The sequence below is a fragment of the Trichomycterus rosablanca genome, chromosome 9 (genome assembly GCF_030014385.1).
Source record: "Trichomycterus rosablanca isolate fTriRos1 chromosome 9, fTriRos1.hap1, whole genome shotgun sequence".
Classification (NCBI taxonomy): Eukaryota; Metazoa; Chordata; class Actinopteri; order Siluriformes; family Trichomycteridae; genus Trichomycterus; species Trichomycterus rosablanca.
The window spans coordinates 877,593-897,713 of NC_085996.1; the positions used below are offsets into that span (position 1 = coordinate 877,593).

Consider the following 20,121-nt stretch of genomic DNA (forward strand, 5'->3'; position numbering starts at 1 on the left):
GCTGATATGTGTTGTGCTCTATGTTCATTTAGGCCGGTAATGAAGATGACCCTCGTCGTACCTGCGACCCCAAAGCTGAAACTGTGTGGTATGTTTATACAGCATTAGTGTGATGCAGGACCAATCAGCAGTGATGTTACTGACTCCTTTCCTTTTTCCCTGCGTGAGGTTTCAGGTGGAGAGTCTGGTTGCTGTGCTGTGAACGCTCCACCACCCTTAAATCTGTGGAGGCTTTGTGCTGATCCTCTTCCACTGATGGATGGAGAACCCAATAATGCTGTATAGCAACAGGTTTGTTTAATTATATATTTTATTTACCGTCTCATGCAAGTTTTGAACACGGGTTCTCGGTGGTGTGCGATACTGTAAAATGAAGTATCTATCCGATACCAAGTAAATACAGGGCCAGTATCACCGATATCGATCCCGAGGCCGATACTTTTTAATAATTAAGGTAGATGCATCATCAAATTGCTAAATCTGAATGAATTTGAATGACCTTTAAGTGTATTACTGTAATATATACATTGTTTGTAAGTCGCTGCTCTCAGTAAGGTTGTAAATAAACTCAGATGTTTAAAGTTCAGATTTCTTGTTTCTGGTGCTTTACTTTCTCACAACATTACCATCATAACGTATCACCACAAAGCGACTAACTCAAAGTTGTGTTTGCTGGGTGAATACATTAGTAAATTTTAATAGTGACCGAATACACGTGTCCTTGTTCATTTAAAATAAAGAATCAATGCTATTCTGTTTACATTAATAAGCACAAAATCAAAAGTAAAGAGCTCATCCACCAAAACAAGGAATAAGAGCCTCACTGTGCATGCTCCGATTCATTTGCATAAGGTGCGTCCATACTTTAAGTACGTTTAGTTTACACTATTATTTCCATAAAATCTCCCATATTTCTTTATCTGCAAAGTATTCAAAAACATACAATCTCCCAATGCCTACCAATGTACTGATGTGTGTTAGGATAATAACAACAGAACAACGTGACGGTACCACAACAGAACCCAGCAGATCAGGAGGGAGGAGCGAGGTGTGAATGTGAGATGTAAGAGGAGCGAGTCTGTACACACATGATCTTTACTTTCTGATGAAATGGGAGAACATGCTGAATATAGTGGAGAAACAGTAAAATTAATGTATCAATCCCATCACGCTAGTATCGATCCCATACCAATACCAACGTTAGTATCGATAATATTGATATTTGGATCGATCCGCCCACTACTAGTTCTCGGCCCTGGTTTTTGTGCCCCTATAAAACCAGCTTATTCTGTCCAAATTATTATTTTTTGTCACGGTACAGAAATGAAATCTAAAGGATTTGAAAGTGTTTGAAAACAAATTCTGGGACCCCCTTGACACAGATCTTATGATGATCTTACACTTTCAGCAAAGATGAAAACAGGAATTGTGTTCCTGCTCATGAGAAACTCAGTGAATCCATGATGAAGGTAAATAGTTTGATATTTTCTGATGTTGGTTGATGTAGGTGGTTTCTTCTGGTGAACTGATGGTAGGAGCTTCCTCACCTGGATCTGCTCCAGCCTGATCTGCATCTATGACTGAATCAGAAGCTTTCATCATCTCCATCAGCTGACTTTTACACTTTTTAGGTGGGTGAATCAAATATGTGTCCATTCACAAAGACCCAGCTGTTGATCATTTATTGATAATTAAGAGAAGTCGTTCCTTGTTTGAACACTGGCTGTCGCTATCACACATAACCAGTATAAAACGCTCCACATCTCATTTTCTCATGAATCTAAACAGTAACAATGAACTTCATTGTGGCTCCAAAAATAGATTTTTTTCACTGATTTCAGAGGGAAGTATGTTCAATTTGTTGCTTTAACGATGGCGGTCGTTAAAGGAGTCTGTGGCCGGCAGTACAAGGAGCTAAATACTGTACACATAGCAAAAGTGGACTGACTCAGGATAGAGCATAAAAACACATTAATAGACATTTACCTGCATCTGTGTTGGTTAGATCAGATTAGATTAGATTAGTTTAGATTAGATTCAACTTTATTGTCATTACACATGTAAAAGTACAAGGCAAAGAAATGCAGTTTAGCATCTAACCAGAAGTGCAATAAGCAGTATGTACAGTATATATGACATACATTATTTACAGGACAGAGTTCAGTATGGAGACAGCTCTGGGGAAAAAGCTGTTCCTCAATCTGCTGGTCTTGGTCCGGAGGCTCCTGAAGTGCCTGCCAGAGGGCAAAAGGGCAAACAGTCTGTGTGCAGGGTGGGAGTCAGCAAACTTAATGATGGAATTGGATCAATGCACAGGCCTGCCGTTGTGGGTGAAAAGGGAGTAGAGGAATGGGCTCAGCACACAGCCCTGTGGTACCCCTGTGTTGAGTGAGATGGTGATGGAGTAGGTGTGGCCTGACCTAACATGCTGAGCTGTGTTGGTCAGAAAGTCCTTGATCCAGTAACAGATTGAGGTGTTAATACCCAGATCTCCAAGTTTAGTGACTAACATGGAAGTGTGTTATTACGGTGTTAAATCCCTTCCAAGTTAGTCCACCTGCATTGGCTCATCCTTTTCCTCGTCCACCTGCATCGGCTCATCCCCTTCCTCATCCACCTCCATTCTTTCTTCATCTGGGATTTGGAGGGAAATCATCTGAGCAAACAAAACACAGAACAAACACCATTACTCAGGAGAAAAGTGTTCAAGTGTTCTTTTATCAGATTTTTCTTTATTCAAATCTGAAAAAATGTTTGGTGGTGTTTTGTAATTTTGGGGAAAGCACGCTAAAAGCTTTATCTCCAAAAGAGTGTGGCTTAGAAGAAGAAACTGCCAACAGATGATTGTCAGGAGATTGACGAGAGCATGTAGGTGAATAAGGTTGATGGAGACTGGAAATATCGGTGGGGCCAAACCATGTGAGACCTTAAACAGAAGAAGTGTTTTATATTGAATTCAGACATGGACAGGTAGTGTGTAGATGTTCAATTGTGGGATTGTAGGAATTCTAGCAGCTAAGTGCTACATGTTAAGACTCTAAACCAGGAGATTTTAATGCCAGAACTATGTACGTTTTGGGCGCCCAGGTGGCGCAGCGGGATATTCCACTAGCACACCAGCACTGAGATTCTGAACTCCTCAGATCGAAACTCAGTGTTGCCACCGGTCAGCTGGGTGGGGGCTGGACTATGTGTGGGTGGAAGAGACCCTGTGCAGAATGCAGGGGTGAGAAGAGGAGGGCTGTACACGTGTTGGAAGAGGCATGTACAGCAACGTGCTCTCCAAGGATTCAATCGGGTATCTCTCAGCAGTGGAAGACAAAATGAGTATGCTAATTTAGGAAGAAAATTCATAAAAAATAAAAAAAGAAGTATATAAATTTTACTTTCCCAGATCATCATTTTTACATACTCACCTGAGTCTGACTTGGTCCCGGCTTCTGTTGATCTCCACTGGTGTGGGAACCCTGAGTCTTACTTGGTCCAGGGTTCTGACCATCCTCACTGGTGTGGGAACCCTGAGTCTGACTTGGTCCCGGCTTCTGTTGATCTCCACCGGTGTGGGAACCCTGAGTCTGACTTGGTCCAGGGTTCTGACCATCCTCACTGGTGTGGGAACCCTGAGTCTGACTTGGTCCAGGGTTCTGTTGATCTCCACCGGTGTGGGAACCCTGAGTCTGACTTGGTCCCGGCTTCTGTTGATCTCCACCGGTGTGGGAACCCTGAGTCTGACTTGGTCCAGGGTTCTGACCATCCTCACTGGTGTGGGAACCCTGAGTCTGACTTGGTCCAGGGTTCTGTTGATCTCCACCGGTGTGGGAACCCTGAGTCTGACTTGGTCCCGGCTTCTGTTGATCTCCACCGGTGTGGGAACCCTGAGTCTTACTTGGTCCCGGGTTCTGTTGATCTCCACCGGTGTGGGAACCCTGAGTCTTACTTGGTCCCGGGTTCTGTTGATCTCCACCGGTGTGGGAACCCTGAGTCTGACTTGGTCCAGGGTTCTGTTGATCTCCACCGGTGTGGGAACCCTGAGTCTGACTTGGTCCAGGGTTCTGACCATCCTCACTGGTGTGGGAACCCTGAGTCTGACTTGGTCCAGGGTTCTGTTGATCTCCACCGGTGTGGGAACCCTGAGTCTGACTTGGTCCAGGGTTCTGTTGATCTCCACCGGTGTGGGAACCCTGAGTCTGACTTGGTCCAGGGTTCTGACCATCCTCACTGGTGTGGGAACCCTGAGTCTGACTTGGTCCAGGGTTCTGACCATCCTCACTGGTGTGGGAACCCTGAGTCTGACTTGGTCCAGGGTTCTGTTGATCTCCACCGGTGTGGGAACCCTGAGTCTGACTTGGTCCAGGGTTCTGACCATCCTCACTGGTGTGGGAACCCTGAGTCTGACTTGGTCCAGGGTTCTGACCATCCTCACTGGTGTGGGAACCCTGAGTCTGACTTGGTCCAGGGCTCTGACCATCATCACTGGTGTGGGAACCCTGAGTCTGACTTGGTCCAGGGTTCTGACCATCCTCACTGGTGTGGGAACCCTGAGTCTGACTTGGTCCAGGACTCTGACCATAATCACTGGTGTGGGAACCCTGAGTCTGACTTGGTCCAGGGCTCTGACCATCATCACTGGTGTGGGACATCATTTTCCTCCTTTTCTAAAAGCATAATTATTTTAATTGGTATAAAGAAAAGTTATTTTATGTATAAACAAATGTTCATTTCTGTGTAGTGTTTGTTTAATTAATCTTTTTTATATTTAACAATATTTTGTACATTTAAAGCACAAAGCTCATTTCCACAAAAGTTGGGACGTTTAGTAAAAGAAGAATGTGTGATGTGTTAATTCCCTTCAGTCTTTATTTGATAACTGATAAAAGTAAAAAGAAAAGATTTATAATGTTTCACTGATTAACTTCATTCTAGTTTGTAAACAGATTTGATTTAAAAACTTGCAGTCTTGAGTTGAGAAATGTTCTTTTTGAATGAATGATTCTATATTGAGGTTTGGAACACAGTGGTGAGCCCTCACCTGGTACTGATTTATTTTGCCTCTATCCCAACTTTTTTGAAGTGTGTTGCATAAAGACATTTATAGACATTTACCCGTGGTGGTTCATCCATATCTGGTCTTTCATCACTCAGGTCCAGGGTTTGGTGGAAGGGTCTCTGAATAAATAAAATAAAACATAAACAATAGACACGATTACACAGGAGAAAAGTGTTCAGATCCACAAGATCCACTACAGCCATGCTGCCGGGTGGGTCTGTATCAGTCAGTCAGTGTAAAATCTAGTTATTTTTCTTACTGTCCTTACATTTTTGGAAAATGAGAGATGTAAAAGCTGGACCTACTGTGACCCTGACCAGGATGAAGCAGTTTGTAAACTGAATAAATAAATGATGAGAAGTGTAGTGTGGATCAGAACTCATGTCCTTTTGGTAATTGTACATGTTTCACCCTCCTAATCACTGAGTTCAGGTGTTTTAGCCACTTTTATTCTAACTGGTGTCGATCTAAATGATATCATATAAGGAACATGCTCTCAGCTTTGTGTCAGCAGTTTGGGCAAGGCTCCCTCCTGTTTCAGTAAACCTGTATTAAAAGACATGTATAAGACTCATGTATGAGTTCAGTGTGGAGAAGGTCCAGTGGCCAGCACTAAAACTGGGAAAAAATGATGGTTTTCGTGTTTTGTGTAAAGATAATCTCAATTCAGTTCATTTCGGTTTATGTTGTAGCAATACAAACTGTGAAAAATTTAAGGGGATAAATGTTGATGTGAAGGATTTCTTTTTTTTTTACAGAAATTTGTTTTTTGTCTATGTAAAGTAGCACTGCCCAGGTATTTACATTTTAACTCTGCATCACTCGAGTTTTGGTGAGCTTCAGTTCTCAATCTGCAGTGTTTCTTCGGATGACGTTTTGTGGATGTGTTTTTTTCTGGATGACATTTCTCTGTTTCTTCCTTTCTTATAGTTATTTAAGTTTTGGGAGGACTGGGATTATGGAGAACAGCAGCACAATGAGCGGTAGGAGCAATTTTATTCTGTATTAATCATCTTAAAGAAACAGAAAGATCTGCTGATCAGATGAACACTAATATATAGTGTTTAGAAAAGCTGATCTTGATGGCTGGTCCATGTTTCCATATTCATTTTAGGAATAAAAGCACTATATTGTATCTCCGTTTGTACCTGGTGTTTTCCTTCTATCTACGTCTTTTTTACCTTTTGTGTGTGAAGGTTCTGGAAGTGAGGTTTAAATTTCTTAAGGACCCATAACCCACTTTTATAGTTTCAATAATGATATTTTTTCTAATTCATCAGCTAGAAATATACACAAAAGTCTCAAAGATGTAAATTTAGGGTTCTAGCATCAGAAGTAGAGTTCAGTACGTCTATCTGTAAGTGTGTGTGGACAGACAGAGAGTGCTAGAGAGAGAAATACACACAAAAAAACCACTTTGTTCTGTTAGAAAAGTTTGATTGATTTTATAGATAGAATGTTTTAAACATGTTTTAAGGCCAATAGTAGCTCAGCTCTGATGGTACAGGAATAATAATCAATTGCCGGTTAAATTGCCAAGTTGCCACTGTTGGCATACTAAGACGTCAATGTAATTCAGTTTGGATAAAAGTGTTTCCTGAATACTGTAAATATAAATGTTATATATTCTTATTTTTGGCATTTTAAATGCAGCCTCATAGATGAGCTAAATTGTATATAATAATATAACTTTAATATACAGTGTATCACAAAAGTGAGTACACCCCTCACATTTCTGCAAATATTTTATTATATCTTTTCATGGGACAACACTATAGAAATAAAACTTGGATATAACTTAGAGTAGTCAGTGTACAGCTTGTATAGCAGTGTAGATTTACTGTCTTCTGAAAATAACTCAACACACAGCCATTAATGTCTAAATAGCTGCAACATAAGTGAGTACACCCCACAGTGAACATGTCCAAATTGTGCCCAAAGTGTCAATATTTTGTGTGACCACCATTATTATCCAGCACTGCCTTAACCCTCCTGGGCATGGAATTCACCAGAGCTGCACAGGTTGCTACTGGAATCCTCTTCCACTCCTCCATGATGACATCACGGAGCTGGTGGATGTTAGACACCTTGAACTCCTCCACCTTCCACTTGAGGATGTGCCACAGGTGCTCAATTGGGTTTAGTCCATCACCTTTACCTTCAGCTTCCTCAGCAAGGCAGTTGTCATCTTGGAGGTTGTGTTTGGGGTCGTTATCCTGTTGGAAAACTGCCATGAGGCCCAGTTTTCGAAGGGAGGGGATCATGCTCTGTTTCAGAATGTCACAGTACATGTTGGAATTCATGTTTCCCTCAATGAACCGCAGCTCCCCAGTGCCAGCAACACTCATGCAGCCCAAGACCATGATGCTACCACCACCATGCTTGACTGTAGGCAAGATACAGTTGTCTTGGTACTTCTCACCAGGGCGCCGCCACACATGCTGGACACCATCTGAGCCAAACAAGTTTATCTTGGTCTCGTCAGACCACAGGGCATTCCAGTAATCCATGTTCTTGGACTGCTTGTCTTCAGCAAACTGTTTGCGGGCTTTCTTGTGCGTCAGCTTCCTTCTGGGATGACGACCATGCAGACCGAGTCGATGCAGTGTGCGGCGTATGGTCTGAGCACTGACAGGCTGACCTCCCACGTCTTCAACCTCTGCAGCGATGCTGGCAGCACTCATGTGTCTATTTTTTAAAGCCAACCTCTGGATATGACGCCGAACACGTGGACTCGACTTCTTTGGTCGACCCTGGCGAAGCCTGTTCCGAGTGGAACCTGTCCTGGAAAACCGCTGTATGACCTTGGCCACCATGCTGTAGCTCAGTTTCAGGGTGTTAGCAATCTTCTTATAGCCCAGGCCATCTTTGTGGAGAGCAACAATTCTATTTCTCACATCCTCAGAGAGTTCTTTGCCATGAGGTGCCATGTTGAATATCCAGTGGCCAGTATGAGAGAATTGTACCCAAAACACCAAATTTAACAGCCCTGCTCCCCATTTACACCTGGGACCTTGACACATGACACCAGGGAGGGACAACGACACATTTGGGCACAATTTGGACATGTTCACTGTGGGGTGTACTCACTTATGTTGCAGCTATTTAGACATTAATGGCTGTGTGTTGAGTTATTTTCAGAAGACAGTAAATCTACACTGCTATACAAGCTGTACACTGACTACTCTAAGTTATATCCAAGTTTCATGTCTATAGTGTTGTCCCATGAAAAGATATAATGAAATATTTGCAGAAATGTGAGGGGTGTACTCACTTTTGTGATACACTGTATATGTATATATATATATATATTTCTGCTTAGTAGTTTAATTTACTTAGTAATCAATATATTTGTGTTTCTGTCAGTTCAAAAAAGATTCTAGAACTGAATCTCAGAATGTTCTCGAAACTGTGACGTGTAGCACATGCGAATCACGTGACAGTCCTACTACAAAAGCATTCACAAATACTTTTTTCTATCATTACTATTGTTATTATGATTATAACTATTTTTTATTATTAATTATAATGTACTTTATTATGTTATTATTACTGAAATTATATGTGACATGAAACATGAGGCCCTGCCGAATCCGTCCTAGCGGCAACTGATAGAGCGTTAAAGTACGTCGTTTGTTTACAGTGTGAGAGAGAACGACATGGAAAAAGACAGTGTGTAGTATAAAGAGTTAAAGTCAGCGATTCAAAGTGATATATCTAAATTATTCTTACCTTGATTGTTCGGTCAAAAGCCATGATGCGGGGAAGCATGTTGGTTAGTTGGTAGCTAGCTTAACGAGAGCGAGCAAAAAAGAAAAGTTTTACTGGTTCTTTTTAAGCAATGTTATAATATTATAATAACAGTATTGATTATTATCTAGCTGTTTAGTAGATATTAGCTGGTTTGGTGAAGAAATATACCATAAAAATATTGCTAGAACTCTTTCGGTACCTGAAAGATGCATACACAAAGACCCGGATGCTAACGAAACTCATAGGGCTGGGTTCCGTCTCTAGCTATAAAAGTCCCCACATATCTGGGAGAACTTTACACCAGATTTAAAAGTGTATCTTATATATTTGTGTCTTGGATATTCGTTCTCCTTTAGTCAGAAGAGCATTTTAGCATTTTTAAGCTCTGGTCCTTTATTTACATTCATGGTATTTAGCACACGCTCTCATCCAGAAGTGACTTAACAGTTGCCAGCAATTAAGGGGTAAAGGACCTTGCTCATGAGCCCAAAAGTGGCAGTCTGGTGGTGGTGGGGCTTAAACCAGTGACCTGATCACTAACCAGTAACTTATCTGAGCTACCACTGCCCAAAACCACTGTACTGATGGGGGCTGAGATGGCCTGGCTGCCATTTTATGTTTTAATTTCTTAATTAAAGGGTTGAAAATAATTTACTTGTGTTTTGGTCCCTCATCGTGTCCTGGGTCGGATCATCACTTCCTGTCACTGCATCCGAGTTTCACATGTTCTTTCTTTATTTAGGTACAGTTTTATTTAACTGCGCCCACTGCTATAAATGCTTGTGTTTTGGGATGGGGGGACAAACTGGAGACTGGAAGAACGTGCCGTGTTTAGTAATCAGAGGTGAGGTGTGTACCCTAGACCCTGATACTGTGCTGCACCTATTCCACCTGCTGTAGCACCCTGACACTGAATTGGGGTTCAACTACTGCCTGTAGCTCATGTGTTATTAGGGTTTGGAAGTGACTGCATTAGCTGATATGTGTTGTGCTCTATGTTCATTTAGGCCGGTAATGAAGATGACCCTCGTCGTACCTGCGACCCCAAAGCTGAAACTGTGTGGTATGTTTATACAGCATTAGTGTGATGCAGGACCAATCAGCAGTGATGTTACTGACTCCTTTCCTTTTTCCCTTCGTGAGGTTTCAGGTGGAGAGTCTGGTTGCTGTGCTGTGAACGCTCCACCACCCTTAAATCTGTGGAGGCTTTGTGCTGATCCTCTTCCACTGATGGATGGAGAACTGAATAATGCTGTATAGCAACAGGTTTGTTTAATCATATATTTTACTTACCGTCTCACGCAAGTTTTACAACTCCTGCTTGATTTGTATGTTCTGCTTAATTTCTAAGTAAAACACTAGTTCTCGACCCTGGTTTTTGGCCAGTTTGCGTTTAAATGGCTCCAGATGTTTACAGCCCTTCACACTGTGGGGTATTTATGCAGCTCAGTACTGTCAAGCAGTGGAGGAGATAAAGCTGGGGAACTGGACATGACTACATTGGAGGAAACGGTGGCTCAGTGGGTAGCACTGTCGCTTCACAGCAAGAAGGCCCTGGGTTCGCTTCCCAGGTGAAGTGGCCCGGGTCCTTTCTGTGTGGGGTTTGCATGTTCTCCCCGTGTCTGTGTGGGTTTCCTCCCACAGTACAAAGACGTGCAGCTTCTAGACATCACCCAAAGTGTGTGTTTGCCACGTGATGACTGGCGACCTGCAAGCGGTGTTTCCAATCTTTCCAACAAAGAATTAGCCTCACCGTGACCCTGACCAGGATGAAGCTTTGGTAAAACAGACAGTGGATGAATGAATAAGAGCTACAAGATGTAAACAGAGTATTTATTTAAGTTTGGAATTTACTTGTACTGATGTCGTCAACAGCCTCCGTCTTTTATTAAATGGAAAGTGTTCACTGCACATATACTGATGGACCAAAACATTAAAACATCCCCCAAAAATGTGTGTGTCAATGCCTGTTTGGTACCACCAGTGCATGGGTACCAGAGTGCCCCTATAAAACCAGCATATTCTGTCCAAATGATTATTGTCATGGTACAGAAATTAAATCTAAAAGAGAAAGATAGAAGGAAGAATGTCCATGGTCTTGACCAAAATCCAGTAAAAATCGGTGAATGGACTTACCCAGAGCCGTAGATAGAGAGAGTTGCGACACTCCTTGATCTCGCCGCTACGCGGTCACGTGGTTCATGTAACCCTCAATAGTTCCAAACAAACCCGGCGCTGTCATGTTCTCAAATGGGACAGGCAGCAGTAAATGAAATATTAAACGGCAAATAATAAACATTTGTACAATTTCTGGGTATTTTCAACTGCGTTTACATTTACTGCATCTGCTTTAATGTCAATTTGGTATATAAAGTGGAAGATTGATGTTTATAATGACTTGTTAATAGGTCGTTCTTGTTAACACACAGTACATTATATTAGCATACATTACATAATGCGATATCCTTAAGTAGTAGAGACAATATACAGTATAGACATTAAAGTTTTTTATGTTTTGTTTTTTGCATAAACTAATCTCCCTTCACTTTCCTGAGGATTCATAATAATAATCATTTTTGCTAAACACTAAGTCATGTGCTGGATTCATAAGGTTTACCTGCACTGAATGAACAGATTGATAAACACATTACCGTACCAAAAACATTATAGTGCAGGTACATGAAAAAGCATTCATTCATCTCTTATTTCATGAGTGATTAATAATTGATTCCTACATGTAATACATTAATGAATTCATTATGAATATGCACTAGTTCATTTTGTCTAATGTAAGTGGTGGACAAGGTAGACAAACCATGTAGTTGAGTTAAAGTAGAGATATCCAAGGTAACATATTACTCCAGTAAAAGTAGTAGTAAAAGTAAAAATACTCTTTACCTCCACTAAAGTACTAAACTAAATTTACCTTCAAATGTACTTAAGTATGAAAGTAAAAGTATAATGATTTATTGTGGTTCTAATGTTTTATGATCATTTCTGTAACAAGACTCTTGATTAATCAACTCATTTTAGGTGAAAAGACTCGTGTGTCATTAATTAAGCTTAACTGACTAAGCTAAATTGGGTTATACCTATTAATTAAGATAAACATGTAACATTTAGTGCTGAGCAAATGCTAAACAATAACAGTATTAAGTATATTAATGACATTAAATTCATAATTTTTTTAAAACAAAGCAACATACAGCTAAAAATGTTTGATAAGTAGTGGAAATGAATGGGGCTCTATGGGTTGTTTGGAACTATACAGAGCTCCACAACCCGGAAGCTGGGCAGAAAAAATGTCCCGCCCCCTTTCCAACGGTTCCCTATGGGAGTGTCGCCACTCTGTTCTCTCTACCGCTCTGGACTTACCCAGCTCACTGCCTAGTTTATTATGACAGAGGTGCTCGACCTTTCTCTTAGACCCCCCCCCCCCCCGCCCCCCCCGTGTTTGAAAACAAATTTTGGGACCCCCTTGACACAGATCTTACGATGATCTTATACTTTCAGCAAAGATGAAAACAGGAATTGTGTTCCTGCTCATGAGAAGCTCATGTGAATCCATGATGAAGGTAAATAGTTTGATATTTTCTGATGTTGGTTGATGTAGGTGGTTTCTTCTGGTGAACTGATGGTAGGAGCTTCCTCACCTGGGTCTGCTTCAGCCTGATCTGCATCTATGACTGAATCAGAAGCTTTCATCATCTCCATCAGTTGACTTTTGCACTTTTGAGGTGTGTGAATCAAATATGTGTCCATTCACAAAGACCCAGCTGTTGATCATTTATTGATAATTTAAAAAAAGATTCAAGACATCGCAAGAGATCTCCTGTATGCTAATAGCACACTGATTTTTTTTTTCTGTCCCCCCCTTTAGGCTCACCGAAACCTCTTAGTGTGTCGTGGCCAACTGGTTAAGAATCACCGTGTTATGAAAAGTAACTGGATTTGAAAAATTTTGCAAGAAATGAGCAAATATTTACAATCTATGTGTGCAAAACTAGAAGAGACAAATCCAAATAGTCTGATGACTGTGATTAATGCCTTGACAGTCCGGCCTATTTTTATTGATAATCTTCAAAGGATGAGAGAAATGTTATAAGGCCGTTTTACCATGCTCAAATGATAATAAAATCTACAAACATTATAGGTGCTGTACAAAGTTACACTGAGTGTAACAGAACAGTAACAAAATGTTTACTAAGAAGAACTTCTGTAAGTCGCTCTGGATAAAAGCGTCAGCTAAATGCCAAAAATGTAATGTAAATGTAAGTAGTAATTCAGGTGAAATTCCATTAACAACACTTTATTCCTGTGGCAAATGTTTTCAATCACCACACCAATTATTCAGCTTCTAACTAATTCTGATCTGGAGTTATTGAAATTGGAGTAAAAAGAGTCCATGTTGGTCTCCGAAGCTTGGCGTTGCCCACTCCCAGGCATTTTGTGAGTATCAATATTGTGGTGAAGTGGCTTTGACTGTATTTAGTGCTAAAGCTTGACACAAGGTAGTCATTGTGAAGAAAATAAAGTTACATGCTCGCTGTGTTGGTCGGAGTTCTGCTCTGTCGCTCTTCTTACAGTCGGTGTTGTGCTGCAAGTAGGGTGGCCAGCCGTCCGGCTTTAGGTCGGACAGTTCGGTTTTTCAGCTGCCAGTCCTCCGCCCATACAACGCTAGGACGGACACTTAAAATTCCTCCTTTTGGAGTGAACTGGTTACATTGTTTTTCAATATTATCTGTCATTGGCAAATCAGGTACATGTCAAAACAAATGCTTTGTATTTCATTGGTTTAACAGCCTCATTTGATTGCTTATAGTGCTACCACTGGCCAATCGCAGAAGGTTGGTAATGTAATGGTTTGTAATGTCCTCCTTTTTGTGACTATAAATGTGGCCATCCAAGCTGCAAGTCATGTGAGGTTGGCTGCTAAGTGAGAGAGCGAGAGACTGAGCTACGCCACGCTGGGGAGAAACCTGCGTCCCCGCCACCTGCCCTGCTGGTTAGACTGTGCTGCCGAGTTGGTGCTTCTCTTTCTGTTTTTTTTGGTTTAGTTGTTAGCTAGAGCTATATAGGGCAGCTACTACAGCTGTTTTTTCTTTCTATCTTTCTTTTTTTGGGGTGTCGTGTGTTACTGTATATTTTTGTTTTCTAGTTAACACCTATGACCACCTCATATCATTCCATATTAATACGCCACAGAAAAGAAAAAGTGAATGTTAGGTTCGCGCTCATGTTGCCTAGCAACATTGTTAATGGACTACGTGATTTCGCGGAAGAATGCTTTTTGTAAGTGTAAATAAAAACATTTATAAATTGAACATTGTTGTATTTTATTTTATGTTGACCGCCGTTTTATAAAAGCAATAAGCCACTCGAGACCGTGCATTACTGCTATGATTTTATCAAGGGAAAGACGTTCCCCGTGATAAAATCGCAGTAACGCACTGTCTCTCGTGGCTTATTGCTTTATTGTTAAAGTACCACTGAACTGGAGTTCCTAGGGCTCTTAGACTCCATAGACTCCGTCATCGTGACCTAGCAGGCGTCACAGGTTACTATCTGTAGTGAACATAATCACTCACTGCAGCAGGGACTCTTTCCATAAACCCTTAAGGAAGCAAGTCTCCGGCTGTTATTGAAGAATTGAAATCTCAGCTCCTCTGTGCTTAAGAATTACAGGCTAATCTTACATTTCCTGGCAGAAGTTTTGAGAAAGTAGTGTGTATTCAATTAAATCCCTATCTTAATTAAAAGTTTGGGTCTGGCTTTAGGGCCTGTCACTGAAAAGAAGCTGCACTTTAAGTAACAACAGAGACGTGGGTAACAGGACATTTGGTCCTGTTAGATTTAAGTGCTGCTTTTGACACAGTTGGCCATAAAATTCTACTTGAATGGCCGCAAAACTGGGTGAGCCTTGCAGGCTGTGACTGGTTTTGATCATATTTGAGTAGTTTTGATGGGGCCTGTGCTTCAAAACATCATGCACTAACCTGCGTAGTTTCCAGGGATCCATTTTTGGACCTTTGCTTTTGAACCTGTATTTGCTTCCACTTCCTGCTATAATTAAGAGGCATAACACCGGTTATTACCAATATGTTGTCACCTGACAGCATAAAGGGCCACGATTTGATTCCCCAGCCGGGCGGCCAGGGTCCTTTCTGTGCTGCCCTCCCAAAAACTTGAATAATTAGTCTCATATTTACAGTTCTAAGCTTCAATCTAAACCCTGTGCATATTACAATATATGACCAAAAGTATTTGGACACCTGACCATGAGCTTGTCAGACTTACAGTTTAAAAAACAATGATCATGTTGATGTTCCAATTCATGATGATCCTGAGTGTGTGTGTGTGTATGTATCTCCCCTGTGAAGCATTTTTGCCCAATGAATCAGACCCACTGCGACCCTGATCAGGATAACGTAGTGGTAAACACACAATGAATAAATGAATGGTCACAATGGTATCACACAGTGTTTTTAAGGTTGTTTGTTTCTGTCTCTGTGTGTTTGTGCTTACGGATATTTGCATATAGGTGTTTGTGTGTGTGTGTGTGTGTGTGTGTGTGTGTTTGCATACACTGTGTGTGTGTGTTAACGACGTGTCTGTTTTAGAGAATAGTTATTGTAATGTACAGAGTAGTCATAGAACCAGAGCAGTTACTTTATCGACATCTTTATTTAACTGTTGTCACACGCACATCAACGTCATCACGTACACAAACCTTCAATCACGTGTCCGTCACATACATAAGATACATGAAAGTTAATACTTTGTACAACCTCCATTTGCCAATGAAACGGTGCTAAGTCTTCTCCTATAACTTATTAAGTTGGAGAATACAGAGCAGGGAATTTGAGTCCAATCCTCTACGCAGAATCTCTCCAGAGCGTCGTGCTGATCTATACATTTGTTCCTACTGGAGGTTTTTTGCTGTGTTTGGGATTTTGGCCGCTGTGCCGTAATTTGGAATGAAAACAAAATGTCAGTTTAAGCTTTTAACTGGTACCTAGGAAAGTAAAACGGCTAAATACTCGCTAATCTGTTGTTGTTTTTATCTGAACTTACAGATTATTTCTTTATTTCTACGCTACATTTCCAATATATGTTTAGTGTAGATTATATTGACTTGTGACTTGACTCGGACTCGTATTTTGTGAGTTGTGAACATCTCTGGCTACCACTGCCCTGTCAAAGCTAAAAAACCTAAAAAAAAAAAAAGATTTCTAGAAAGTTGAAGGTCTGAAAGTCTGTTATAGCTGCAAGTGTGGGAGGAGTGCAGCTCAATATTAATACCGCTTGTTTTGGAATCGCTTAAGTCTCATGGTCAGGAGTCTACATACTTTTGGCCACAATGAATGAATAAATGAAAACAAACACATAGCAGAATCATTTTTGCACATGAATTATAATATATATTTGATAAACAGTCATCGTGCATCAGATTGTGCAGATGTGATAAACAATAGTGTAGAGAACTCTTTATCTTCACTCTAAAAATCAACAAATCATGGAATTTACACAAGGTGCACAAATATTTACTGCAGGTCACAGCCAGGAAATGAACTTTTATTCTATAAAACATAAATAAATGAACAGAATGATGTTCCATGTGCACTAAGATGAACTGAGATCACTGAGGTTTATTATTACTCGTTTGTTTTCAGGTGTGAAAACTTCTCTGTTCTCTGAACTTTTTTTAAGACAGCCAGAGCGGGGAGGAAAACCTCTGAAATGCACCTGAGACACAGACTGGTAGGAACCAGAGTCTCGTTATACTTGATGTGCTGCTCTTTAGGTTCCTCGGTACTTAACACGATTGATTTGTGAATGTTGCTCACAATCATCTGATAATGAATCAGATTAAGAGTTTTCATCAGTGACGACGAGGATTTCTTGTTCTCCGGTTTCTGGCTTCTTGTAGACCATGACATTTTCAGCTACAAAAAACTGATACTCTCTGTGTTCCACCACGTTTTTGATTGAGATGTTGTCAAAAACCTGCTTGAGCTCTTTCTCACTGACGTTGCTTTGTTTCACTGCCCAATCCAGAAGCACGTTGTTTTTATTTCTAGCCGATGGTGCGTTATTGCTGGGCGAGGGTTCTTGTTTCCCCTCGTTCACTACCCCAGATGTACCTGTGTTTCTCTGCTGATTAGGAGCCACGTTTTCTCCACCCGGTGTGGCTAAGTCGTTATTCTTTCTAAAATCTAGTCTAAAATCAGTGTAGATTTCTGGGTGCACTTCCATCTTCAAATTATTTGGTGGGTTGTAGTCTGTGTTCTGAAAAAACAAATCCAGTACACTTTTAGGGAATTTAGTACCGTTCATCACGTCAAGGAACCACCCGAGTTCATCGTTGTTTCTAATCTTATCAACATCATCAGCATAAAAACACAGACTCCTTTTCAGCTTCTTATCCTTCAGATAATCCTCCAGAGCCTCCATCTCACCCTGAGCGAGCTTCTTCTCCAGGTCATCAATCAGTTTCTGGCTGTTTCTGGGATCTGAGACCCATTCTTCCAGTTTGGCAGTGGTGGATGCAATCCTGAGATCTGTTTTAAGTTCAGACAACAATCAGGTAGTGAAAAACCATCAATATAAAACATTTATTTTCAATTGACTAAAGCAAACAATAACTGACTGTTTCGCATGCAATATGTGAGGGCATGAAAGTCTTGTATGTTTAACAGTGGCTTCCAGCCTTGCTCTACATCGACTGAGATTGTTCCCTGAATCTTTTTACAATATTAAGTACAGTAGATGATAAATGACCCAAATTATTTGCAATCTTGCTTTGAGAAATGTTTTTTTTTAACTGACTGGCAATTCTGAATAAAGTATTGATCCATGGCAGAACCCCTCAGTTATATTATTTATAATATTTATAATATTTCTGAACTTACTCAGTGCACCCATAGCTTCATCAGTCTGGATCCTGCACGTAACGAGAAAAAAATTTATAAAACTAAACTTTCTGAATCCATGGAACAGAAAACAATTAAAATGTATTAATTGAAAAATCTTTTCTTGACTATTTTTATTGAGCAGATTTTAAAAATTGCAAATCGTTGTTTCACCTAACTGAGGTACACTATATTGCCAAAAATATTCGCTCCCCTGCCTTCACACGCATATGAACTTGAGTTCATCCTAAATAACTTACTATATAGAAGCACTTTGTAGTTCTACAATTACTGACTGTAGTCCATCTGTTTCTCTACATACTTTGTCAGGACCACCACAGAGCAGGTATTATTTAGGTGGTGGATGATTCTCAGCACTGCAGTGACACTGACATGGTGCTGGTGTGTTAGTGTGTGCTGTGCTGGTATGAGTGGATCAGACACAGCAGTGCTGCTGGAGTTTTTAAACACCTCACTGTCACTGCTGGACTGAGAATAGTCCACCAACCAACAACATCCAGCCAACAGCACCCCGTGGGCAGCGTCCTGTGCCCACTGATGAAGGTCTAGAAGATAAGCGACTCAAACAGCAGCAATAGATGAGCGATCGTCTCTGACTTTACATCTACAAGGTGGACCGACTAGGTAGGAGTGTCTAATAGAGTGGACAGTGAGTGGACACGGTATTTAAAAAATCCAGCAGCGCTGCTGTGTCTGATCCACTCATATCAGCACAACACACACTAACACACCACCACCATGTCAGTGTCACTGCAGTGCTGAGAATCATCCACCACCTAAATAATACCTGCTCTGTGGTGGTCCTGTGGGGGTCCTGAGCATTGTAGAACAGGGTGAAAGGGGGTAACAAAGCATATAGAGAAACAGATGGACTACAGTCAGTAATTGTAGAACTACAAAGTGCTTCTATATGGTAAGTTTTTCAGGATGAACTCAAGTTCATATGCGTGTGAAGGCAGGGGAGCGAATACTTTTGGCAATATAGTGTAGGATAGAAGTGATTCTTCACGTTGTCTCAGTTCAGATTTAATTCTCCAACACGTGTGAAGTTCTCTGTAGATTTCCTGTAGTTCTTATGTGTGGGTGTATTTTACTTTAAAGTTTTACTATTTTTAAATCTATTCAACAAATGTGGGTTTATTAAAACCTGCTGTTGTGTATTCATCATTACTTTTGTTACACGAATGTTACAGAAATACAAACAGAAACGTCAATAATTAGTTTCAGGCGTCCACGTTGTTTTCTTAGTTTTATTTCCACATTAGCGACAGAATCAACACAAAACTTAAATAAAAGGGAAAAATTAAACATAAAACTGTAAATTTTGCAGCTAATCATATCTCTCTTGACTAAACAGAATCTGTCTGATGTAAGTAAGTAAACTTAAAACAGTAAATAATCTCCATTATTAAACCTGTAGAGCTTTAAAAGCACAAAGTTTTGATTTTAGAAGCTGATCTCTGTGGTAAATCTTCACTTACCTTTGTGGTGGTTGGATTGTGGAGCTCTGTGTTAGTTTACCGAGGTTCTTGTGACCCTCACTGCGGTTGGAATAATAAAGTGTGTGGACGTCATAATGAGGCAAAGTCCAACACTGCTGAAAACTACTGGAATCACATCATGACACGAGTGATGAAGAAGAAAAACACACCGATCAAATCCAGATAAAATGTTCAGTTTTATTCTTGAGATTTTATTAATATTTACAGCTGATCTTATACAGTGACTGAATTAGTGGAACATGAACTTTAAAACTTTCAGCTTCAGTTTTCTGAGCAGGACACTGAAGTACACAGTGGCAGCTTGGCAGTGGTGGGGCTTAAACCAGCGACCTTTTGATTAACTGTGTATCTTTACTACTGAGCTACCACTGCCCTGTCAAACCTAAAAAACCATAAACAATGAGATTGGTACGATGTTCTTCTGTTGGAATGCGGTCTCAGAAGGTTGGAATGATTACTCCAGTCTGTCTGATATTAAAACTAGTTTGATTTAAAACTTCTGTGTGACAAATATGCAAAAATGGAAGAAAATCTACAGCTTTGTGCAGGTATTGTTTTAAAAATCGATAAAAGAAAGAAAAACAGCAAATATTTATTTATTTTTTGGGTATTTTCAGCACAGACATCCTTAATCAGCCAGTCGATGAGTGTGGAAACAAAACAGTGGATTAAAAAACATTCATGATCGGCTGCAGTGTGAAGACGTGAACATTAAAGACTCAAAATATTGAAAAATAATCAGTTATATCAATTGGATTTTATCAGAACTAATGGGTGCATTTTCCCAGCGTAAGATGACAGTTTGGCTTTGCAACCTTGGCAAAAGACTCCTGTTCCATGTACTGTTCATAATTTCATGTTTGTAATGTAAAGTAGGGCTGGGCGA

The 20,121-nt window shown here is 40.5% G+C and overlaps 1 protein-coding gene across 1 annotated transcript; it reads right to left on the reverse strand.

Annotated features, from left to right (window-relative positions):
• Positions 1-15,465: 15,465 nt before the first annotated feature.
• Positions 15,466-19,343, reverse strand: LOC134320930 (uncharacterized). The gene is made up of 3 exons (XM_063002570.1): positions 19,215-19,343; positions 17,713-17,744; positions 15,466-17,361 (listed from the first exon to the last, which is right to left on the reverse strand). Exons 2-3 carry the CDS (start codon positions 17,723-17,725, stop codon positions 16,670-16,672), a joined length of 705 nt encoding a protein of 234 aa, XP_062858640.1. The 5' UTR covers positions 17,726-17,744; positions 19,215-19,343; the 3' UTR covers positions 15,466-16,669.
• Between the last annotated feature and the right edge of the window lie 778 nt (positions 19,344-20,121).